General features: G+C 39.3%; 1 protein-coding gene across 1 annotated transcript in view; it reads right to left on the bottom strand.

The window, feature by feature from the left end:
- Positions 1-6,830: 6,830 nt before the first annotated feature.
- TMEM132B (transmembrane protein 132B) overlaps positions 6,831-26,043 on the bottom strand; it is a 469,297-nt gene continuing 450,084 nt past the window's right edge. The window contains exons 6-8 of the mRNA XM_072600715.1: positions 24,356-24,629; positions 20,933-21,124; positions 6,831-18,310 (exon numbers count right to left, since the gene is read on the bottom strand). Of these exons, the coding sequence (XP_072456816.1) occupies positions 17,153-18,310; positions 20,933-21,124; positions 24,356-24,629 (1,624 nt within the window). The 3' untranslated portion in view covers positions 6,831-17,152. The remainder of the gene's footprint in view (positions 18,311-20,932; positions 21,125-24,355; positions 24,630-26,043) is intronic.

Raw genomic sequence — 26,043 nt, 5'->3', positions numbered from 1 at the left:
AGAATATGTACTTTGCAATGTGTTTTGTATGGTCTTCTCATCCCGTAGGTTTGATCTTTCTCTTTTTTTTACTTCCTATTCAATCTCAACTCTTGTCCTTCAAACACTTTGGGCCTTACCTAAAAGTGCAAAGAGGAGATCAAACATGCCTGGAACGACCCTCTTGTTGGGCATTTCTGCAATGAAGCAGCTCTAATGTTCAGTGCTGAATGTAAATGTATGGTATGTGTCTCAAAGTAATAAATAGAGCTATCTATGGAGGATGGAGTTCTATAAAGAGAGCTCTACAAAGGAGTTATACTAAGAGCTTCTGCACAAGGATAGGGGAGAGCATGGATCACATTTTCTGGGATATGTGCAAAATGTATGCATTTTGATGTCTTAATTTCCTAGTCCTCCTGGGACCTTGATGAGTACAGATTTTTTCAGTTTATCATTATACAATTCATCCTATGATGGGCAAAGGAGAAATGGTACAGATCATGAAAATGCACAATATTTGGGGGACTCTCATTACTTGGGCTTTGGGAATTTGTCTTCTTTATATCAGAGTCATAGACCCATAATAAAATCCTGAATTGTTGACTTGACACTTGAATTGAATTGAAATAGATTGACTTGTTTATGTTTCTCCCCATTAGAAATAAGTTCTTTCAAGGCAGCGACCCACTTTTAATTTTGATTTTTGTGTCCTCAGTGCCTAACAAAGTACCTTGCACACAGTAGGTTTGCACTCTGGAACTGGGACTCCTTTGGAGCCCTGCCTTATGGTTCCTCTGGACCCTCCTGGCTTGACTATGATTATCAATTGTAACTGTTGCTGTTTCCCACCCAGCCTGATGTCTTTCTTTTTCTTGACCTCATTAAAGAGGCCGTGCCCTGGCTACTTCTTAAACAGGACTATTCAATGAATGGGTGTTGCCTCACCCTAAGTGAGTGCCTGCAAAGACCTTGACCTAAAGGGCCCAAGGTCTCCCAGTGCATCCTGAGTCACCTCCAATTATCCTGACATCAGTTCTCTGGATTCAGATGGCTCTGGAGAAGAAGTAAGGCTGGTGACCTGCACAGCTCTCCCTCACTCAAAACAAAGTCAAATGCAAGTCGTGTCATCATTTCTCTGATGGCATGGTCTTCTTCAGCGATGAAAGACAAAAACCTTGCACACAGTAGATGCTTAATAAATGTTTGTTGACTTAACAACTTGGGTTGAATTGAACTGACTTGGATTGACTTGATTATGAGTCTCCCCTTTAGAATATAAGCTCTTTGAGGACAGGGATTATTTTTCATTTTTATCTTTATATCCTTCATGCCTAGCAACGTACCTTGCACACACACAGTAGGTGTTTAATAAATGCTTGTTGACTTGATTACTTGAAGTGAATTCAATCAAATGAATTGACTTGTATGAATTTTCTCCCCAAGAAAATATATGCTTCTTGAGAGTATTAGTGTGTGTGAATTCCTGAACTGTAGCAAAGTGCTTGAAACATAGAAGGTGTTTGATAAATAATGAATAAATTCTTGTTGAATTATATTCAAACAGAATATGTTTGTTTGTTTTTGTTTTGAGGTCAGGGCTATATCATTTTTATTATTGTATCTCCAGTGTCTAGCACAGTGCCCTGGACGTAGATTCTTAATAAATCCACGTTGAGTTGAATTAAGTGAGGCAGTATGGTTCAAAGGAAAAAGAGCTCACAACCCCAGCTTTGCCACTTGCTATCTGGGTGATTTTAAGCAAGTCCCTTTACTTCTCTGGGCCTCAGTTTCCTCATCTGTAAAAAGAGGGGTGTGGTACTAAATGACAGCTAAGATGCCAAGATCTATAAATTGCACTGCATCACCAATGTATTACTCTCGAGAATGTCAGCTGTGTGACTTCCTGTATCAGCTGGCAATATTTACACAATTGGAAAAAAATGGCAAGTATATGGAAATAGCCACAAAACCAAGAGAAAAGAAATGAAATTTCCAATTGATTGTGACAGAGGAAAGTAAAATGCTAGGGTCTGGCACCCATTCCCTCTACTCAAGGACATTCACACTGAACTGCATCATTTTAGTGCTGAATCTCCTGGCATTCTGCTCATTGGCTCCATGGAGGATGGTCAGGTCACAAATAGACTGACAGCGAAACAATGAGTTTATGTTGTTCAAACTTTTGTCATTAAAACTGGAGAAGTGACAATGACTTTCCTTTGGAAGCACTTTCCAGCCAAAGGCAAAGGAGAATACATATCAGGTCAACCTATCCTGTAGACCGACCTAGCATTTCTCAGCCAAGAGAAATATTTGCAGGGGAGGAGGAAAATCAGTGTCATGCAGACTCAATTCCCATAGCAACAGTCATCTCTTTCTGTATAAAAAGTACTTCATTTCTAATGGACAGCAGAGATGTGTCAGATGGCTCCCCCCCCCCTTTTTTTCCTCAGACTCAGCTATGGATCAGGAGCTAGGCAAAGAAAGAGACAGAAGAGCCTGTGATCTAGAGTACAAAGGCCCAAGCCAGGAAAGAGAAAAGCAATTCAAACCCATTGCACTTTTGAAAAAGGGTAAGAAAATATGAGACTGATGACAAAAATTACTATCTCTAAGACATAGATGACTATTTATAGAAGGTATTACAATAGCCTAATGACCTCTGGGCTTTTTCCCCAAGCTAAAACAGGGTTCACAGGGGTCTGTGAACTTGGATAGACAGATGAGAGAGACAAACAGATGGATAAGCAGATAGAAAGAGAGACAAATAGATAAATGATTCATACATGATAGATCTATATTTAGGTCTCTACAGAGATAATAGACAGACAGACAGATAGATAGATAGATAGATAGATAGATAGATAGATAGATAGATAGATAGATAGATAGATATAGAGAGAAATGTATTTCAATCTAATTAGTTTTCTTCATCATCCTCTGTATTTCATTTTGAGCATTTAAAAATATAATTCTTTACAAGTCATTCCCCAATTGATAAATGATCAAAATGTGAACAGGCAGCTTTCAAAGGAAGAAATTAAAGCTATCTATAGTCATATGAAAAAATGCTCTATATCACTATTAAAGAGATGAAAATCAAAACAATTCTGAGGTACCACATCACACCCATCAGACTGGCTAACATGACAAAACAGGAAGATGATAAATGTTGGAGAAGATGTGGGAGAGTTGGAACACTAATTCACTGTTGGTGGAGCTGTGAGCTGATCCAACCATTCTGGAGAGCAATTTGGAACTATGCCAAAGGGCTACAAAAATATGCATATCCTTTGACCCAGCAATACCACTTCTAGGGCTGTATCCCAAAGAGATCATAAAAATGGGAAAAGATCCCACATGTGCAAAAATATTTACATAAACTCTCTTTGTGATGGCCAAGAACTGGAAATTGAGGGAATACCCATCAATTGGGGAATGGCTGAACAAGTTGTGGTATGTGAATATAATGGAATACTGTTGCGTTATAAGAAATCATGAATAAGAGGACTTCCAAAAAGCCTAGAAAGACTTCTATGAACTGATGCTGAGTGAAATGCAGAACCAGGAGAACATTATACACAGTAACAGTCAGTGTGCGAGGACTGTTTCTGATAGACTTAGCCTTTCATAGCAATGCAAGGACCTAAAATATCCCCAAAGGACTCTTGAGGCAAAATGCCATTCCACTTCCAGAGAAAGAACTATGGAATCAGGATGCATAATGAAGCAGACTATTTTCTCTTGTGCTATGTTCTGGTTTGGTTTAGTTTTTCTCATGGTTTCTCCCATTCATTTTAATTCTTCTACACAACATAACTAATGTGAAAATGTGTTTAATAAGAATATACATGTAGGACTAATATAAGATTGCATGCCACTTCAGGGAGGGAGGAGAGAGGGAAGGGGAGAAAATTTAAGATTTATGAAAGTGACTGTTGAAAACTGAAAACAAATAAATTAATTTTAAAAAAATATAATTCTTGCTCAACATCATGGGGAGTGGAGAGGGAACAAAGAAAAATTTGGAACTCAAAATCTTATTAAAAATGAATGTTGAAAACTATCTTTACATATAATTGGAAAAAATTACATACTATTTACAAAAAAAAAGAAACACAATTCTGAGAATAATCTACAAGCTTCACAAGACTTTCACGATGCATATGCATACACACATGCACATATACAAGGTTAAAAACCTGGGAACTAGAAAGTCAGTCAACAAGCATTTATTAAGTGCTTACTATGTGCTAGACACTCTGTTAATTGCTGTGGATACAAAGAAAAGCAGAGATAGATACTGCCCTCAAGGAGAATACATTAATGCTAATAAGGAGCCCACATGCCAATCACTTTGTACATACAAGATAAATAGCGCAGAGAAGGTGACTTGAGAGTGGACTGGAAAGTAAGTTTGTTCTCAGCTCAACTGACAATATGATCTATGAGCATTTTATGTAACTTTTCAACAAAATATATACCCATAGAAGACTACTCACCAGCCTTAAGTCAGTCTAAAAATCTACTTGGACACTCAACACAAAAAGAATTCACTCTTTCCAAGCCTCAAGGTGTATTTTCTTTCTTTTTTTTTCCTTTTTCAACTTCCAAAAGAGATGACATTAAATCACCTCATTCTGCATGTGGAAGGCACCTCGATAGGTCTTCAGCTCCATTCCCCTTCATTCCATGGAGAAAGGAAAGCAACAATGCCCATAAGTGGAAAAACCAATGATTGAAAGTGCTTTGAAGTAATAATGCTGATCATGAGAGTGGGGTTATAAAACTTGGAGAGCATTTCCCCTCATTCTCCTGCCAAATTTTCGGAAGCATTAGAATGTTTTGTTCAGCTGCCTGAATTTCATGGAGACAAATTTTTTTGTTTCAACCTCCATTTCTTTGCTTGGTACTTGAGAAAACAACAGACTGAGCTTTGGGGAGCTACTAAGACGTACCCAACCATTCAAGGCCTGCCAGAGACATTTCTCTTCTCAGACCGAAAACTTAGGTGCATCGTTTACCCAAACTTCTTGGGGGAGGAGGCGGCAGTCTTATGATGCACGCTTTTGGACGTGAGAAAAAGCACCCAATTCTGTGCCTGTTTTGGTAAAGAACACACTTTTAAGTTTTGTCAATAGAATGACTGTTTCTACTTTATGAACAATTCTCAGACACCTAAGCAGGGGTCCCAAGTATAAGTTTTTATGACAGTGTGTGGAATGAAATAGCAAGTAACCTCTAGGAAGGCAGGGGCTATTTTCTTTCCCCTTTGTGTTATTCTCTCCAGAAGCAGCCCAGGGTAATAGTAATAGCTATGTTATATAAAGCCTTCTACGTGCTAAACATTTTTACAAATATCATCACATTTGATCCTCAGAACAACCCTGGGAGGGAAGTCTTATTATTATTCCCATTTTACAGATGGCAGACAGTAGTTAAGTGACTTGCCTGGGATGGCACAGCCAGTTAGTGTCTGAGGCTGAATTTGAGCTCAGGTTTTCCTGACTCCAGGCCTAGCATTCTATTCATTAGGTCACCTAATAAACCCATAATAGATGCTGAATAAAACTATGTCAAATGAATAGATGCTGAATAAAACTGTCCCTGCTCTGGGACCTGAAGATCTCCCAAATCATTCTGTTCCACAAGTTTCACAAGAGAACCACTAACCTTTAGGAACAGAGACAAAAGAGAAGATAGAGGAGGGATGACCCTACCAGTAGATTGTCCCACAGAACCACAGAGTCCTTCAGGATGTTTGTTGATCTGGAGAAGGGGGCTACTGGGAAAATGCTGTTTTGGCATAGGAGACTGGGGTCTGTCTCTTAATCTCTTAGTCTCTGTGCATAAAAAGAAACTGAAGAAAAGCAGCTCTCATCCCCCAGGGTTAAAAAGAGACAAAAACTAAATGAATAAACAAGCAAAAAAAAAAAACCTAAGAAACTAATTGTCCTTTTTTGGTTCCTAAGGAAAACCTATTTAAATCCCACTGATTACCACTGATTGACAGCAAACTGGCAAAGCAGAGCGCTAGACTTAAAAACAGGATGACTGGAATTCAAATCCCATCTTACACACTTACTTAACTGTATGACCCTGGACAAGTCACATCTGTTCCCTGTCTCAGTTTCCTCATCTGTAAAATCAGAATAAAAATAGCACCAACCTCCCAGGTTTATTGTGAAGATCCAGTGAGATGAAATGTGCAAAGTATTTAGCAGACCTTAGAGGCATATAAAGGTTAGCTATTAAACCAGTGGAAGAGAACCCAAGTATGGGAATTACCTCCAGTGAGACAGATTTGCCCAAAGTCATCTCTAACTGACAGTCTTTGAGAACTGGCAGAAGGGGATAAAGCTTGGCTTCTTCATCAGTCTGCATCTAGTATTTTTCAGTGTTAAGACTTGAACATAGGTCTTCTTGATTCCAACCCCAACCTTCTCTGCACTAGGTCATGCCTAGGTCATCTCTATTCCTTTTGTTTTCTGAAAATTCTAATGGAAACCAAACTAGCAAATGGTCCTTCCCCTTGAATTCTACAATAGAGCACAGACGTGAAAGAATGAAATCCAATGAGTGAACACACAGTAAAACCCTAGGATTAACTATCCCTTTCCATCCAAGCTCTTCAAATGGTCACTGGCTCTTTCCCTATTTATTCCCATTGGCAGGAGGATGGGGGCAGGTGATGAGGAGACTTTCACGCCATCTTTAAAAAAATCTGTCTCTTCTCATTATGGGCTGCATCCTGTCATCCTTACAAATAGCTGAAATAAAAGGGTAACGTTTTTATGGTTAAAATAATGAAACAGAATTGAAGAATGTTTAGATGTTTATTTCCATGTTAAAAATGATGACTTACCCTGTGGTTAGAAGACACCTTTATATTGAAAAACTTTATTTCTGAAATATTTCAAGGGAGGAGGGAGAGGAAGCAAAAACAAATTCCAAAGAACAATGAAAAATGAGGTTTAAAGACCTCAGCATCACTACCAATAATCCCCACCCCACCCCCCCAAAAAAACTGTTTTCTTTCCAGGTCAGAATTGTTGAATTCCTTGCATTTCAAGAGGGTATAACTTGTCAGTTTGCCTCTTCCATTTAAATATTTCAAGGGGTGATGTATGTACACTGTCAGCCTGCTGCCTTGCACATGACTCTCTCCAAATGCATTCATTCCAATATACCTTTTAGCATCCTTGCTATATTGTGTGCATTAAGTTCAAAAAAGAAAAAAAATCACTGTAGGCTTTTAGCATAACTTTACCATTGTCCATTTAAAATACCTCATAGATTATGTATTTATTCATATAATATACTACACAGGAAGGATGCAATTCTCCAATCAGCTACATGGTAGACTCCTACAGGGGAAATCCCCTCCCTCAATGCATATGGACTATGGCTATGACTTAGTAGATAAATGTCTGAGGCTCTTAAACATCTAGAGGCTTGGCCAGGTTCACAAAGTTAAAAAGTGTCAGAGAGGGGATTTGAACCCATGTCTACCTGATCCCAAGTCTAGCACTCTTCCCATAATGCCACACTTCCTCTCTATATGTTGCATTAAATCGTGCTTGGCTTTAAACTAGGAGATCCATTTCTCTGCATTCTTACCAGTTATTCCATGCCTATATCCACAAATACAAGGTGGAGAAGAGTGCTAAGCCAAGCAATGAGATAACTCATTATTTTTTTCTCGTCTCAGTTATATGGATATGTCATGTGAAGGGTTTCAGATCGTTGTTTGATCTGAATGGTCCTTTTGGATAGTTACACAATACACTGCTGTAGAAAGAATAGTAAGTGGACAGTGGATGTTTACTTAGTAAGGAGACCCCTGTCTAGACTAACTGGATTAGTCCCTGAGCCTTTCTAGACCTCAGGTTTTTCTTGGAAGAAGAGGTTGGACTAGATGCTGTCGAAGTTTCTTTCCAGTCACCAGTTACTAGATTCTTTGATGTCACCATTCTCCAACAGAAGTGGGAGGTTTATGGGGGGTAGTGCAAGGAATGCTGATTCTGCAGTAGGGCTCAAGGATCCAGGTTCAAATCTTAGCTCCTAAATACATGTATATGTATTTGTATATGTATGTGATATATGACATAACATATATACATTATACGTATATGCATGTAGTTGTGCGATTTGGGACTTTAGGAAAATAAACAGGGTTGGACTAGATCAGAGGAGTCAAACACAAGGCCCTCAAAAGTCCCCAGTGTAGACTGTATCAGATTAAAATATAATTGGGAAATGTTTAACAAAATAAAAAACACAAATAGATAATGTTAATTTGTGATATTTTAAGCCTTAGGGATTCATTTCCATTTGAGTTTGACACCATTGGAGCAGATGATCCTCTAAGCTGATCTTTCCTAATTCTAAATCTAAGAACTTATGACTACCTTAGCAAAATTTTTAAGCATAAATTGCAACCAAAAGAGGCTGAAAGGAAAGAGAAGATGAAAAATGATTATTAAACAGATGTGGCAATGGGACAGATGCTCTGCTTCCCACTATGCTGGTTTGGCCAATATGCAAAATCAAATCTTCACAGAATCAGTTTTTCTTTTTCTGATTCTGTACACAAATGGAAGAGCTGCCATATGTGTTCTAAAATTTAACGAATAAAATTTAAAAGGGGGGGGAAGAATTTTTGTATCCTCTCATCTTGCTATCTAATTGAGAAATCAATTTACCCTCAAATCCCTTCTTAAATTTGTAGGAAGGTCAAGCTTCTGGTTTCCAGGCAATTTGCCTGTCTCACTCCCTTCCCATCATTCATTCCTATCTCTTGATTATTAGAAAAATCATTCTAAGCCAGGATGCCTATGCATCCTGTGGACCCTGATACTAGGGCAGTTGAAGTTGGTGGATCACTTGAGTTCAGGAGTTCTGAAGTTTTCACACTAAGTCCAACACCAATATGGCAGGCCCCAGGAAAGAAAGGGGGCACCAGGTTGCCTAAGGGGGGACAAAACCATCCAGGTCCAAAACAGAGATTGCCAGCAGGATTACCTTCTTAGTGACCATAAGGAGTTTCCTGTACTTCCAGCCTGGGTGAGACAGGGAAACCTGGCCTCTAGGGGCAAAATATCATGCAAAAAATTGTTGTTAAGTTTGTAGGTTTGGGGGGGCGGGGCAGAACCAAGATGGCAGAGTAGAAAGATGGACCTGCTGTAGCTCTCCCCCCATAGCCCATAAAATACCTGTAAAAAGTGACTCTAAAGAAATTCTAGAGCAGCAGGAGCCACAAAATGACAGAGTGAAAGAGATTTTCAGCCCAAGACAGCCTGAAAGGCCAACAGGAAAGGTCTATCACACCAGGCTCAGAGTGGAGCACAACCCAGTCTGGGCCACAAGGCGTGGCATGGACAGGACTGAAACAGGTTTCAGGGTATAGAATCATGGATAGCTGCTGTGGTTCCAAGATTTCTCAACCCACAGACATCAAAGACAGCTTCAAATGTCAGTGAGAAAGCTCTTTCACTTGGGTGAGAAGGGAACGTGGTCTGGCCCCAGTCCCAGCCCCAGGGCAGCAGCAGCCACTGCCACAGAAGTATCCACTTTTGGAGCCCTGGGCCTAAAGACCTTGGGGAAATTGAGCACCTGATCTGGGTCTTAGTCCTGAGTGGCAGTCCTAATGTATGGAGGAGCACTGATATGGTGGAGCTGGTGGAGACTCTGGGGTGGAATCCTGCTCACAGATCCTGGGCAGAAAACCTTGTTGTTGCTCCCAGACCAGAGCGCAGGCCAGGGGAGGAGTAAACTCCTCTCCCTTGATTGTGCCACCTAGGAGGAACTGAGAACTTACAAGTCCTTAGAATATACCCTCCACTTGACAAAGGACTCAAAAGTCAAGTAACTAGCTAGGAAAATGCCCCCCAAAAGGGGGGAAAAATAAGACCATAGAAGGTTACTTTCTTGGTGAAAAGGTATTTTCTTCCATCCTTTAGGATGAGGAAGAACAAAGCATACCATCAGAGAAAGACTTCAAAGTCAAGGCTTCTACATTCAAAACCTCCAAAAAATATATGCTGGCCATGGAAGAGCTCCAAAAGGATTTTGAAAACCAAGTAAGAGAAGTGGAGGAAAAAATGGGAAGAAAAATGAGAGCAATGCAAGAAAATCATGAAAAGTGAGTCAACAGCTTGCTAAAGGAGACCCACAAAAAATGCTGAAGAAAATTACAACTTTAAAAATAGAGTAACCTAAATGGCAAAAGAGGTCCAAAAAGCCAATGAGGAGAAGAATGCGTTAAAAAGCAGAATTAGGAATAACATGTACACTCAATTTAGTATAAAAACCTATCTTACACTAAAGGAAAGTAGAGGAGAAGGGGAGAGGTGGGATGTGGGGGAATGTTAGAAGGGAGGTCAAATGGGAGGAGGGGGTAATTAGAAGTAAACACTTTTGGGAAGGGACTAGGTCAAAAGAAAGAATAGAATAAATGGGGAACAGGATAGGATGGAGGGAAATATAGGTAGATATAGCTAGTCTTTCACAACATGACTTTTATGGAAATCTTTTACATAACTACACATGTATAACCTATATTGAATTGCTTGCCTTCTCAATGGGGATGGGTGGGGAGGGAGGAAGAGAGAAGTTGGAGCTTGAAGTTTTAAAAACGAATGTTAAAAATTGTTTTTACATGCAACTGGGAAATAAGAAATACAGGTAATGGGACATAGAAATCTATCTTGCTGTACAAGAAAAGAGAGAAGATGGGGATAAAGGAAGGGAGGGGTGTGACAGAAGGAAGGGCAGATTGGGGGAAGGGGTAATCAGATCGCAAGGTGTTTGGGGGTGGGAGAGGGGAGAGATGGGGAGAAAATTTGCAACTCAAAATCTGGTGGAAATGAATGTTGAAAACTAAAAATTAAAAAAAACTTAATTGTTTTTACATGCAACTAGGAAATAAGAAATACAGCTAATGGGGCATAGAAATCTATCTTGCCCTACAAGAAAATAGAGGAGGTGGGGATTAAGGAAGGGAGGGATGTGATAGAAGGGAGAGCAGATTGGGGGAAGGGGTAATCAGAAAGTACAATATCTTGGAGGAGTGGGAGGGGAGAGATGGGGAGAAAATTTGGGATTCAAAACCTTATGGAAACTAAAAATAAATTTAAAAATTTTTTTTAAAAAAGAAGAACTAGTCAAATGAAAAAGGAAGCTCAAAAGCTCACTGAAGAAAATAGTTTTTTAAAAATTAGAACAGAGTAGGTGGAAGCTAATGACTTTATGAGAAACCAAGAAATTATAAAACAAAACCAAAAGAATGAAAAAATAGAAGATAATTGAAATATCTCATTGGAAAAACAACTGACCTGGAAAATAGAACCAGGATAGAGTCTACCTGAAAACCATGATCAAAAAAAGAGCCTAGACATCATCTTCCATGAAATTATCAAGGAAAATTGCCCTGATATTCTAGAACCAGAGGGGGAAATAGACATAGAAAGCATTCACTGATCACCTCCTGAAAGAGATCCCAAAAGGAAAATTCCTAGGAATATGAGTTTGTAGGTTTTGACCACTAAGATCAACCAATCAGCTAACAAACATTTATTAACCATTATGCACCAGGCACTGTACTAAGCCCTGGGGGTACAATGACAAAACTAGTGCCTGACCTCAGGGAGCTTATATTCTGATGGAATGGCTGTCCTGTCATTAGAGAAGCTGGGAGTTCACGTCCTCTTGCTTCTATGTTAGTTCTCATTTTAATGCCTACATCTGCTACAGGGTGTATCTTTTTTGTGTAAGACCTTGGAAGTGAAGGTGGAAGTTTCAGAGAGAGAACTATGAAAAGTGTGATGAGTCTTTGGAATGATAAACTTCTAGAGTAAGGACTGTTTCATTTTTGTGTGTTTGTATACCTAGGCAGCTAGAGTGCACCATAGTGCACAGAGAACTGGGTCTGGAGTCAGAAAGATTCAATTTCCTGAGTTCAAATCTGACCTCAGACACTTGCTAGATAGGCAAGTCATTTCACCCTGTTTGCCTCAATTTCTTCATCCTTAAAATGAGCTGGAGAAGGAAATGGCAAAGCCATTGCCCAATAAAATCCCAAATGGAGTCACAAAGAGTTAGACACAACTGAACAACAACCTAGTGCCTATCACATTGCTGGTCGTACAATAGGTACTTTACAAATCCTTCTTAATTGAATTGAATGATTGATTGACCTACAGACTATCTTGCAAAGTCAGGAAGACTCATAGGATCATAGATCAAGAGTTAGAAGGAACCACATTGACCATCTAATTCATTCCTCTGGTTTTATAGATGAAGAAACTGTAGAACGTATGTGGACTCTAAGCTATTCTTGGTAATGAACTGCTTTATTTTTGTCTTTGTATGCCACAAACTAGCATGGTGCCTTGTAGACAACATGTGCAAAATAAATGCTTTTTAAAAACTAAATAGTAGATCTGTCCACACTGGATGGTCACTTGTTAGTGATGCTGTAGAATGCAAGCTCCTTGAGGGGAAAGACATTTTGGGCTATTTAAAAACAACTATCCATCCCCAGACAATTAGATACTCTTGCTCTTCTACTTCAGTGATATCTTAGCTCCGCAGTGCCAAGAACAGCATCTAGCACATTTTAGATGCTTGATCAATGTGTCAAATTGAAAACAAAATGGAGTAGATGAGAATCTTGTTCCAGGAGGGATTAGATTTATAAGGATGCATCATGATGTAGTGCAAGAAGCATGGGAATCAAAATCAGAAGCTGTAGGTTCTAATCTGGTCTCTGATATTTATTGCCTTTGTGATCTTGGACAAATCATGTCGTATCTCTGAGTTTCCGTTTCCTTATCTATAAAATAAGAGAATTGGATGACATGCTTTCTAAGGTCCTATCTAGCTACAAATCTACTGTCTTATGGACTCTGCAGTTAATTTATTGGTGGACAAAAAAGTGAATGTGTTTTGGATCTTTATTAAAAGAAGCAAGACATAGAGAAAGGGAGGCATAGTGTCTCTGGCCTCTGACCTGCTCCAACCTCATCTGGAGTATTGGGTTCACTTCTGGGTTCAATCGTCCCATAATTTAAGAAAGACGTTCACAGCTAGAGAGTATCCAGAGGATGGCAACTAGGAAGCTGAAGAAGCTTGAGTTCATATCAAATAAGGAACAGCTGAAGGGACTAGGGATGAGAAAAAGTTTAAGAGACCGAGAGAAAAGAGGACTGGGGTGGGAGAAGGGCATGACAGCTGTTTTCAAATATACAAACGGAAAAGGGTGTGAACCTGTTCTGCCTGGGCCAAGAAAGCAGAATCAGGAATAACGTGGGAAAGCCAACAAAGCGGCAAACGCACGGTTGTATTCAGGACAAGCTTCCTAACAAAGAGAATCATCCCCAAATGGGACGGGCAACCTCCACATAGCGTACCCTTCCAACCTTTCCACTGGATGTCTTCGAGTGGAAGAAGGACCAACACTATAGTGGGGATGCCCTTCTAGTCTGGATTGGACCAATATGGCTACTGAGATCCCTTCCAAATCTGAGATTCTGTGATTTGGGGATTCTGTGAGTAATTTTTTTGTTTGTTTTCTCCCCTTCTCCTCCCACCCAACTCTGAGATTCTATAAATTAAGGAGCCTGATGTCTTATGGAATGAAATGTAGTTGAGTGAGGGCAAGTCTAAGCTTTTATTCTCAAAAGGAAGGAGCATCAATTATTTCTAATCTAGGGACTTTCTCTGGCCAGGTGTATATAGTTCTATAATCACCAGACTATTTCAACTCATAAAAGCATATATCATTCAGTCTATAATTTTTTTCTTCTTCTACATTATCTAAATTAAGGAGACTATGGACAGATCAGGATTTTTTTTTTCTTCTGGTGTTTTTGGTAATCAGCAAGGAGTGTAAATCAAACTACAGTCATATCTTGTATATGACTGATATATAAACCAATCCCAGTTATTTAGAAGTACATAGTACTTAAAAACAACTGCCCATCCCAAGACAACTGGACACTGTCTTGGTCTCTTAAATGATATCTTGGATAGGATATGATGGCTTGTACCTGTAATACCAGCTACTTGGGAGGCTATGCCTGAGCCTGGGAAGCTTCCTGGACCTGGAATGCTGAATTGAAATGGACTAAGCCATTTCAGCATTATTACTAAGCTCAGTTTTATGATGATGAGGCGCCAAGAATAGGGGGACCACCATGTTGCTTAAGGAGGGGCAAACCAGCCCAGGTCAGAAAAAAGGAGGTCAAAGCTTCTATGCTGTTCAGAGTGGGACCAAGTCCATGAGTTATCCCTGCATGCCCAGCCTGGGCAAGATAGGGAGATCCAATCTGAAAAAAATAAGATGAAACCAAGGAAAATGAAAATACGTTGGCCAGTGGGAGCCCACAGATTTCAGCTGATTTAGGGATGGTTGGCTGGAGCATTCCAATGTATTTTTAATGAGCTAAGGTTTCTTGTAATAAACAATAACAGTCAGTTACAGAGGCCCACCTTTGGCCTCTTAATCCTTATTCTCGTGACTTTTCTCTATGCAGCCTCCTATAGCTGCCAAATTCTAAAGGTCTTTGTCCTTATCCTTTTGCAAACTGTTTGAACTACAGTTCTCAGTGCAAAAGTGAGTTCCCTTTCAACTGAATTTATTTTATAATTAATTTATTTTTTCCAAATCCTGTTGTTACCAGCAAGAATAGCATTCCTGATTTGGTTGAGTCCCTTCTGTTTCATTAATTTACCTTCTTTATGCTTTTTAGGCCAAGCAAAGGAACTCACAACAGAAGAAATGAAAATTTCTTTGGTCTCATTTGAAGAATCCATTTTAAAGTAATCTAAAGATCTCCTAGATGCAATAAATAGAATTAAAACTTGGAGGAAATGTAGAGATCGACTGATCAATTCCCTTCATTGTACAGATGAAGAAGCTGAGGTCAAAAGCAGGTAAATAACTTGCCCCAGTTCACAGAGTTTGTAAATAGTTAGACTAAGATTTGAACCCAGATCCTCCTGACTCCCAGTACATCAGTCTTTCCATTTTAACATGATGTCTGTCTGGTCTAATTGACTTGCTTGATTGGACAGGGATCATCTCCTCAGGAAATACCTTACTTCACAGGCGTCCCTTGTCTAACTCAAGAGTGCCCTACCCCACTCCTCTGCACACTTAATTTATTTCCTTCTTGTTGAGAATTCTCTTTCTATCAAATACTTCTCAAGGCCACAAAATTTCATCCTTTGGCCAAAAAAACTGGGACTTTCAGATTTTAGCAAACCTCTGATCTTGACCACAAATACAACAGCCACAGAAGGTTGGCATCAGGCATGACTTGTCTGAAGTTTCTCTCCCAGCAGACTCCTGGACATTCTACCTGGTACCTAATGTGTTATATAAGCAAATCCCATAATCCTGGAAGCACAAAATTAAGGAAGACCTTCTTGACAGCAGACATGATTTTAAACCTTGGAAGATATTTTAAGGGAACTTTGTGGAAATCTATAAAAACAAGACTACTAATTCTATGTCTCAGATGACTCAATTAGCCATCAACCTACCCAGAAAGAGGGGAAATGGACCAAATGACTTATCCAGCTCTCTGCTCCTCACCTTATGTCACTGGTAAACACCAATGGCTCAAGAAAGCCCCCCAAGAGAGGTCATTCTAGCCCAATGCTGCCCTGTGCCAGCAGAAATAAAATAAAGACCTTGACATATTTTGCCTGCTGCAGAATAAATTTCCATTTCACTGAAGATCAACCATTCTGTTCTTCCAATGACATTTCTTTTCTGTTTAAAAGATGTAGAGATGGCCCATTGTCTCCTTTTTCTTTTCCCAGCCTTTGTGTTTGTTTGTTTGATTTTTTTCCATTAAAAACTGTTCCATCAACTGGGGAACAGTCATTTCTTTCTGGTGATTTTTTGGGACAATATCCATTCCTTTTCTCCCTCAGTGCACATCCTACAAAGGTTTTGTCTCTTCCAGAATTATGATAATGGATATTTTTCCAAGTCACTGTATAGATGGATTTCTACATATTGCTAAATTTGAATACCATTTTTATTAATAATAATAATTATTGTCTGGGCGTGGGGAGGAGGAACACAGAGAGTTTAAATCTTCTGCTATTTCCTAGGCAATTTTCTTTCTGCAAATATCAGTTCTAATTTTAGATCTCCATTTGGATAATAAAATGTGTTGACCACAGCGTGCTTATATAAATACAGCTGTTTTAATTGAGACATTTTTTCCCCTCTATGAAATGGGGCCCCCTAGTTTCTCATTAATTTCCACTTGCCTGGGACCAAAATAAACTGACTAATGCCCCACTAATATCCCTGTCCCTCCAAACTTTTCGAGCCGTAGGTAGAAAGGTTCTAAAGGACATCCTCCCCACCTCCCAGCCTGCTACCAGGGATTTCAGAGAGGAAGAAGAAAAGGAGAAGATGAAAATGCGATTCTTTAGGGACTGTCCCTAAAAGCTAAAAGATGCCAACATGGAGAAATATCAGCATCCAAGTGGACACATCGTAAACAGCATGGCAAAGACAAGGAACTAAATTTTTATACAAATCAAAAGAATCCCCAAAAAGGGAAGTTTGAGATTTCTTCTTTTCCATTGTCTAAAAGAAACCCAGAGGCCACATGAACTAGGGGGTTGGTATAAATGTATATAAAAAACCATGAGCACGGCTCATCACAAATAAAATGAAATGGCTACATTCAATTATCTTTCAAAGATGTCTATTCTCAGGCCAAGGGCAAGGAAATGTCCACTGTGCTTTACAAAGGACTAGGAATAGAAAAAAAATCAACCCCCAGGTCCTCTCTAATTCCAAACAACTGTCCATCATGAGATGCCATGAATCTCACACTGTGTCCCGAAGGGTCGGAGTTTATTTGTATTAGCACTGTGCTAGTACCAGGCAGTATCAAAAAATGGCTGTCTTAGACCCCTTTCCCCTAAACCCTTCCAGTATCTGCCACATAGTTTTTGAGAGGGGCACGCCCTGGCTTCAAATGAAACCATCATAGCTCTGCTACCCACATGTGAAGTGGTCCATCCACACCTCCATGTCTCGAGCTCAGCTTCATCCTCCCCTATTGCTGACAGGACTTCCTCCTCCACTATTCCAAAACAGAAGGCATAAAGGTGAATACAAACATAATAAAGTAGTTTACAACTGGTCTTGCAGTCTTTCCATATAGTCTCTAAACTCTTGCGAGTCCCCAAGACTCATATCTGGGCAAACCCACTTGATGTTATCATCACTGTCAAAGAGGATAGAGTTGGTGTATGGGCCTCCATCCTCTGGGAGAATAGTGGTATATGAAGTGAACTTGACTCGTTTCCTTTTCGGGCCAGGATTTAGAGGTTCAGTTTTTAATTCTTTTTCATAAACGTAATCAGAAGGCCTAAGGAGTTGGCTGTGCAGGGCCGTCTGAGAGCTGCCATTTAGGAGGAAATTGCTCTCCTCGAACTGCATCCCACGGTCGAGCATGGTGGTGCACTCCTCTGATGGAAGGGAGATGTCCACGGGGTTCTCCAAGAGCTCCACTTCATTCCCAAGCCAAACCCAGTCATGAGAGTGGGGGATATTTCCTTGCTCACTCACTGAAAACCTTTTGTGCCTGTACTTCCAAGCAAATGCCACACAGTTGATTAAGAAGACTAAAATGGCCAGGCAGAAGACACAGAGGAGGGCATACATCCCGATCTCTAAGTCTGTTAATCCCCTAGAGGTCAGCGAAAGATCATTGGGATTATTTGGCTCTGGTAACTCCACTTGCGTAGGGAAACTTGTGAAGGCATCTGGATTATTCTGGAGTTGGCCCTTCTCAAGGAACTTGTTCCCCTTTCCCTCTAGAGATAACTGTGGGGTTGTGGATTTATTGCCACCTTCTTCCTGGCCAATAGAGGTGCCATGTTTGGACCATTCCTGTATGGCCCTCTCCTGGTCTCCTTCCCTCTCTATGGAATTACTGAGGTGCTGTTTATATTCACGATTGATACCCTCAATATCATTGGTGCTTTCTTGGTTCTCATCCACATTCTGCCCAAATTTTACCCTGACGTTTCCTTTCCCAACTGCAAGGACACTCTTTCTCTTGGTCTTCTGACAAGGTTCACTGATCGTCATTTCTAACTTGATCAATGGCCCTTGCCCTTCCCCCTCAGCAACTACAACGGGCCACTTGGATTGAAGGTTTGGCTGGGCAGACACCACCATTTCATCCAGTGATGTGACGGTGACAGCGAAATCCTTAGGATCATAAATATCTAAGGGAGTCACTGAGCCATCGCTGAACAAAAGCCAAGAACTGACTATTGCTTCCTAAGGAAAAGGAAAAGAGAACATGGTATTATGATACAAGTAAGAGGAAATTACTCACGTACTCATGTCCTTAATTACTTTGTACTCAAGCTATTATTTCACTGGCATAGGGCAGGAATGAGGAACCAGCATCCTCAAGGTCACATGTAGCTTTCTAGGTCCTCAAGTGCAGCTGAGGATGCTAGTTCCCCACCCCTGGCATAGAGGATTCCAGGTGTAAGAAGCCTCTGTAGCAATGTAAGATTGAAAATTATCTGCAACTTATAGTCTCAGAGGGACACTTAGAAGTTAAATAGAAAGCCCAAGGTCACACAGCCAATATATATATACGTATATACGTATATATATGTATATATATATATATATGTATGTATGTATATATATGTATATGTATGTATATATGTATATATATGTATGTATGTATATGTATATGTGTATGCTAATATATGCCATATATATAATATATGTGTAAGCCAATATGTATGTATATATACATGTATACATACATGCATACATGTGTATACATATATATATATGTCAGAGCCAAGACCAAAACCTACTAGAACATAAGCTCCTTGAAGGCAGGAACTGTTCTCACCTTTGTCTTTCTATTTCTAGCATCAGCACAGTTTCTGGTACATGGTAAACACTTAACAAAATACTTGCAAATTGAATTCTTAACCCCAAGTTTGCCCCTTTCCCCTTATATTATATCATCTCTAGCATGTTTACACAGAAATGCTTACACCGTCCCTCAAATTATCCTGTATTTATGCTGTTTATACTTATATGTGGACAATGTCTCCCCTGACATTATGTGATCTTTTCAGGTTCAGGGACTGTTTTGTCCTCCATCATATGTGTATCCTCACTCTTTTGTGGAATACCAAGCACATAAAAGATGCTTAATAGATACATATTAATAGATTGATTGATTTCTGTCTTTCTACCCCTATTACCTAGCGTGTAAGATGGCACCCAGTACATGCTTATTAAAGACTTGTTGATTGCTCAATTGATTGATTAATGGGCCACTTGGCTTGAAGATTTGGCTGAGCAGGACAACATTATTTCATCTAATGAAGTGACGTTAACTGTCAAATCCTTGGAATCATAAAAGTCTGAGGGTATCACCAAGCCATCACTGAACATGATCCAAGAATTAACGATTGCTGGTAAAGCATTTGATTTTTTTTAATTTGCAAGATTAGAAAAATAAGCACAATAGGCATTTGTTTTATTTGGGGTGAGTTTTAGAGATTGTTGGGTTATTACTGGTTTGGGCCATTTGTTGGGTTTTTTGGGGGGATTGCATTGTATTGAACTAACATTAGCAATAAAAGCATATCTCCATTGGTGTAAAGACCCAGTGACTTTGTTTAATGGGTAGTTTTTTAAAATTGCATTAATTTATAGCATGACATACAAATGATTTGGCTCTGACCTTTGCAAAGCCCATTTTGAAATATCAGGCAAAGCATCAGAATCATTTCCAGGTGCAACTAATCAGCCCATGCCTCCAGAAAATACCACTTTAAACAGACTTTATTAGGAAGTCAACATTGGAAAAGGAATGTAGGTGCTCACTTGAAGTACTTAGAAAAGGATGCATTATGAGTTTAAGGTACTTGAAAGCCAAGATTCTTTCACAGTTTCCTTTTCAAAGTATTTCTGTTTTAAAGTCTGAAAATGAGAGGAGTGTTTCAGACCTGAGATAATTATAGTGTAAACCAACAGCAAATTGGCACACATGAGCCATGCTTGCAAAAGGACCTGAAAAGAAATCTGAAATAATAAAAAAACCAAAAGAAAAAAAGCCCACTGCTTTGGCAAAAGTAGAGAAATATAATCTTTCTGTCATCTTATAGCATGAGACTTTCAATGGAGAAGAGAAACAGGTAGCCAGGCTGACAGCATTTGGACAAGAGGCAAAATACACAGAAGAAGGTTTGGTCTTAGACACCAGGAGTAGTGCTCTCCCAAAGTGGAAGGGGCTGAATGCCTTAGGGGGACAGGGTCCTCCTCCCTCAAAGGCTAGATGAGCCCTTATCAAGAGAGTTGTCAAAGTGATTCGTGGTTAAGGATGGGTTGGATTCTTTGGCCTTTCTGAGGTCATTTCTGATCCTGGAATTAGTCCCAAAGAATCAAAGCTAGGAGGGAACATAGAGTTCAATGAGTCCCAACTCCCTTTTTTGCAGATAAAGGAACTGGAGCCAAGAGGATTAAAGAGATTTAGGATTCTAGGATCATAATAAGGTCTTCAGAGGGCAACTAGTCCTCTCATTTTGCAGAGGGAAAAACTGAAACCTAGAGTGATTAGGATTTTAAGATCAAGATTGAAAGCTGGAAAGGACCTCAGAAGCCAACTAATGTCCTCATTTTGCAGAAAGAGAAACTGAGACCAAGCACAGCAAAGTGACTTTCCCAAGATTATACTGGGGTTAGTGATAGAGTCAGGATTCGAACTTATATCTTCTGATGTGGCATAGGTCCTCCAGTGCTCTATCCACCAGGACACAGCCTCCTATCCCAGAGGCACAGGGCTACCTCAGTGAGATCTCAAGTGAGGTTTCTTGATTTTCCAGACTGCCATCTTGAATTTACTGGGGAAGGAAATCCTACCTGTTGTGGGGCATGAAGAATATCATGAGCAGATGCTGTTGAAACAATGGCTCTTTTGTTTCCTTTGTTGGGTTGCAAGGAAAGAGATAAGCCAGCCACGAGCTGTACTCCTAGGTCTGTGATGGTGACCCGGTCGTCTAGTACTATGACTGTCTTCTCAGCCAAGATGGAATCAGAGAGAGGTGAGAGGACCTGAAAAAAATAACCACCAAAACATGTATTTCTTTGTCTTTGTTTTTGCTTCCCCAGCATCAACGACAGATTCTGGCACATGCTAGGGGCTTTATAAATGATTGTGGAGTTGAGTTCTTCTCCATGCAAATAGTGAAAAACAAAGGTGAAATACATAGAGCTGTGTTTTGTTTTGTTGGAGAAGGGGTGGTTCTAAACCATTAATTTCACTGGTCTAGGAATTCCAGGAATGAAAACTTCCACTGACCCAGATCAGGAACTCATTCTATAATCTATAGTTTTAGAGAGTGATCTGTGGGCACTGAAAGGTTAAGCATCTTCCCTAGGGTTGCGCAACTACCATGGGTGTCTGAGATGGGACTTGAATCCGGTTCTTGTCAACTCCAAGGCTGACCCTCTTATTCACGGTGCCAATGCTGATTGCCTCTCAAAGAGAGGAAAAGAGACCTCGATAATCACCAATGCTTTCAATCATAACTTTGTCACAATCATTTTAAACCCCATAATTGATGTGTCCACCAAAATGTTCTTCCAATTTGCAACTAAATGAACGCACTTGCCAAAGTGATCTGTAAAAGCATTTTTTAATTGTTCAATTACTTTCGCCAATAGAAGACGACAGCATCCTGAAGATATCAGTGCAACCCATTTCCTTCTTTTGATCTCTGTAACAGCCAACACAGAGCTCCCTTCTGTAATAACAGTTGGATTTAATTGGATGACAAGTATCTATATCTTATAAATAATAATAACAGTATAATTATCTTACAAATAATAAGATAAGGATCAGAACTGGGCTTGTGGATTCTCTGCTAAGAGAACTCTTCAGAGGAAGAAATTCCTTTTCCCATTGTAGTTCACTTTCTTTACAACCTCTAAACTTACAGACTTATCTCCTAAGTAGTGATGATGATATATAATGAATAATAATTATGATGATGAAAATAATAGAGGCAGTGTGACACAATGGATAAAGAACCACCTTCAAAGCCAAGAAGACTTGAGTTCAAGTCTCAACTCTAAGGCAAACTATTTGTATGATCTTAGGCTAGAGCACTTAACTTCTCTCAGCATTCTAGATAATTCTCTAAAGCAGGAATTCCTAACCCAGGGTCCACTAATAGATTTCAGAGGGTGTGTGAACCTGGACCAATAATTGCATCTTTATTTTTGCTGACCTCTAACTGAAATTTATCATTTCTTTCGATTATTGAAACTATGATTCTGAGGAGGGTCTCCAGACTTCCCCAGACTGCCAAAGGGTTCCATGGATACAAAAAGTGAAGACCTTTGCTCTGAGACAATACATTCTAAAGAAGGTATTGCTCTAGGTTGGTAGAATTTCCTCACTTAAGAGTTTCTCATACCAATCATGTCACAGTTCTAGTCCCTATCCTTTTCTCTACCAATCATAATATTGATCTCGGAAAAAAGAGACTAGGAAAAAAATGTTGTCCTAATAAATGGCCCCTTTGCTCACCAAGTGGTATAATCATAACTAAATTGTTAGTCAAAGTACTAGGAAAGTAGTAGGTTGCTAATGGTAAAATTAATTGTATCTACTCCATGGAACACCATGTAGGCACAGAATTGTTAGAGTAAACGTAATGGTATCTAGAGAAAGGTGAGACCATGGCACGTGAGGATCCAAAGAAGAAACGAAGGATTTTCAACTTGGAGGAGATTCAGGGGGCACCAAAGGCACTTAGACTTATTCTGCTTTGGCTTGAAAGGGTAGGCTGAGTCACAAAGGGCAAAAGTTGTTAAAAAAAAAAAAAAAAGAAAATCCAGGTTTCATGTCAGGTCACTCAGTCAACAAATATTAAGCACTTACTATGTCCCTCACAAAAAATACTTCTCACAAGGTTCCTCACAATTAGATCAAGAGGATAACAGGCAATCTAAGGAAGGAGCCCTCTCTAAACATCTTTAAGAAAATGCTGAATTACATACCACTTGTCAGTTCTGCTATTGGGGGAGGGGAGCTGTTTCAAATACAGGTTGGACAAGTCTCTGAGGCCCTTCCAACTTGGAAATTCTGAATTCTCATGCTCTGTGCTCTAACGGAGTCTTTCTAACTCAGTGAACCTCTAGCTGACCACTACATATGCTGCTGTCTGTCTTTTGTCCTTCATTCTCGAAGAGAATCATCACATCAGGGAGGTGGTGCCATGACATGCAAGTGAACTGGATTTAAGTGAGGCAGGGCTGTGTAAAGTCACCAGTCTCACTTTCTCCTCTGGAGCCATCTGGGTGCAGATACGGATTAGGACAAATGGAGATATCCCAGGATGCAGTAGGGGGCCTTAGACAAACCAAGGAGGAAACCATTAGCAATCAAACAATTCGGGTGGCACAGCTTTCAGGGAAACTTAAAGAGTGGCCTAAGTGAGGATGATGGGAGTCATTTTTAAAGTTCAGGCCTTTTCACAATTACTCCGATGGCATTCTCACTCACTGTACTGAATATAAAGAATTTGTTTTAGTTCAAATGAATGGGGTTTTACCTTCTTGATTTAAAGATGTCTTGCACAGTTCACACCCACACATAGCTGCCAGAGTTGTACCTGAGTTTTGAAAAAGTATAGCTATCTTCATGAAGTTCATGATTTTCAGTCAATAATAACAAGCAGGGGAAAAGGTAGCAAAAGAATGTGGTAGATGGTGAGTGGATATTCACATTCTGGAACTATTCAAACAGAAGCAATCAGGTGATAAATACTTATTAAGTATCCACCATGTGCTAGGTAGCTCAGTGGATAGAGTGTCAAGAACAGATGAGTTCAAATTTAGCCTCAGATACTCATTAGATGTGTGACTCTGGGTAAGTCACTTCATCCTGTCTGCCTCAGTTTCCCCATCTGTAAGATGGAGATAAGAATAACACCTACCTCCCAAAGTCGTTGTGAGAATTAATGAGATAATACTGGCAAAGCACTTAGCACAATTCCTGGCATATGGTAAGACATACAAATGCTAACTATTATTAGGGAGAGGAAGGGGTGGTGTGAGATTCGATTCTTTTCCATTTTATTCCTGATTTTATGGACAAGAGTTTCAAGAGTTATTTTTTTCTTCCCACTGCTGCTTAGAACCTTGTCTCATGTTACTTAGATAACAGTGAATTTTGAAGAATTTCAAATCATCCATTCAAATCCATGAATCTGTATGATTTAACTCATCATTCTCTGGCTATATATATATATGCATGCATTTATTTGTTATTTATACCTGCACCGTTGTTATTCCCTGCTCACGACCAACCAGTGTCCTGCCATCTTGTAACATGGCAATTCTTGGTTCTTCCACCTTCATGAAATCTGCCACTAGATCAGTGATGTCAAACTGCCAATCAGAGCCCAACATATAGGTCAGCTGGCCTCCTAAATCCAATGATTCGGCCACAAACTGCGTCAACACACGCACCATGGCATGCTGATACTGAAGGGTGCAGCCTCTTCCTTTCTTTTCATCATCCTCATCATCATCGCTGTCTCGAGTTGGCCTGAAAATTAGCATCATGGGACAACATAAGTTAAGCAGTCACATGAGCATGAACCTACAGAGGGAATAGTAGAAAGTAAGTTTAAGTTATTGGTAGCATAAAAAAATCCCTAGATATAGAAGTACTCAGTAATAAAATTATTTAGACTAATACAAAGCTAGAAAGAAAACATGTGACCCATCATTAGGGGATGGCTGAGCAAACTGTGATTATATTAATATAATAAAATATTCTACTGCTTCAAGGAATGAGAAATATGAAGAATTCAAAGAAATCTAGAAGACTTGTATGAACAGAAAAAGGAAAACAGAGAGAAGTAGGACAATATACACAACAATTACAATGACAAAATGATATAAATTAAATTAAGATTGAGAAGCAAAAAATCTATAGTCAATTACTACGGACAATGTTGGTACTATGCTGTTAAAGTGAAAAAATGCCCCCCTCGTTTTCTGTTAACAATGGATAAACAGTTTTCAGGAAAGATCTTTGCATAGAGTTTGAGTATTCATTAGGTAATGTCATGTTGAAATACAATGTGTTTATGATTTTCTTTTTTTTAAAGAAAATATACTTTCTAGTCTTGTAAGGACTCTAACTGAAAAACCATGTTAATTACTTAGTCAATTAATTATTTGTAAGGTCCTATTACTAACCTATTTCTTTGGTGTTACTCTTTTTTCTGTAAGATTTTTGTAATCGAATTATTCTGATTCACATATGATCACCCTGAGAATATTTAGAAAATTCATTAATGAGGATCCCAGTTAAAATTCTGTCATTAACAATAATAATAATTATAATAATAAATTGGTCATATTTACATAATTTTAAAGGATCCAAGGTACTTTACAGCTACCGTCTCATTTGAACCTCTGTGCAACCCTGTGAGGTAGCTGTTATTACAACTATTCCTATTTTATAGATGAGGAAAGTGATTCTCAGTTATTAAGTGACATAGAGCTAGCAAACATCAGAAACTGAAATGGAACAAATCCAATCTGCAACTCATACTTATTTGTAGATAAAATTTGGTTTTCCTTGTAAGCTCACATTTTGCAATATTCAGGAGACAGATTTTTATCCAACATATAAAGGGAGAGAAAAGGCTTAGTGAGATTAACATCATCTGGACAAGCAGACTATCAACTATGTCCTCCCTTCATGTCAATTCAGTTCAAATCATCATCAATGACAAATTTTATTAAGTGCTGACTCCATATAAGATAGAAAGCAGAATGTTACAATGGAAAGATAGACAGCCTTAGATTCAGGAAGACCTGTTTAGGTCATGCCTCTGACATATGTCTGCTATGACATAGATTTCCCATTCATTCCCCTCTCCCAAGAAAAGCATAAATCATAGACCAAAAGACACACATGCACACACACATGCACACACACGCACATG

The sequence above is a fragment of the Notamacropus eugenii genome, chromosome 4, assembly GCF_028372415.1.
Source record: "Notamacropus eugenii isolate mMacEug1 chromosome 4, mMacEug1.pri_v2, whole genome shotgun sequence".
Taxonomy (NCBI): Eukaryota; Metazoa; Chordata; class Mammalia; order Diprotodontia; family Macropodidae; genus Notamacropus; species Notamacropus eugenii.
This window is presented reverse-complemented; position numbering and strand designations above follow the sequence as displayed.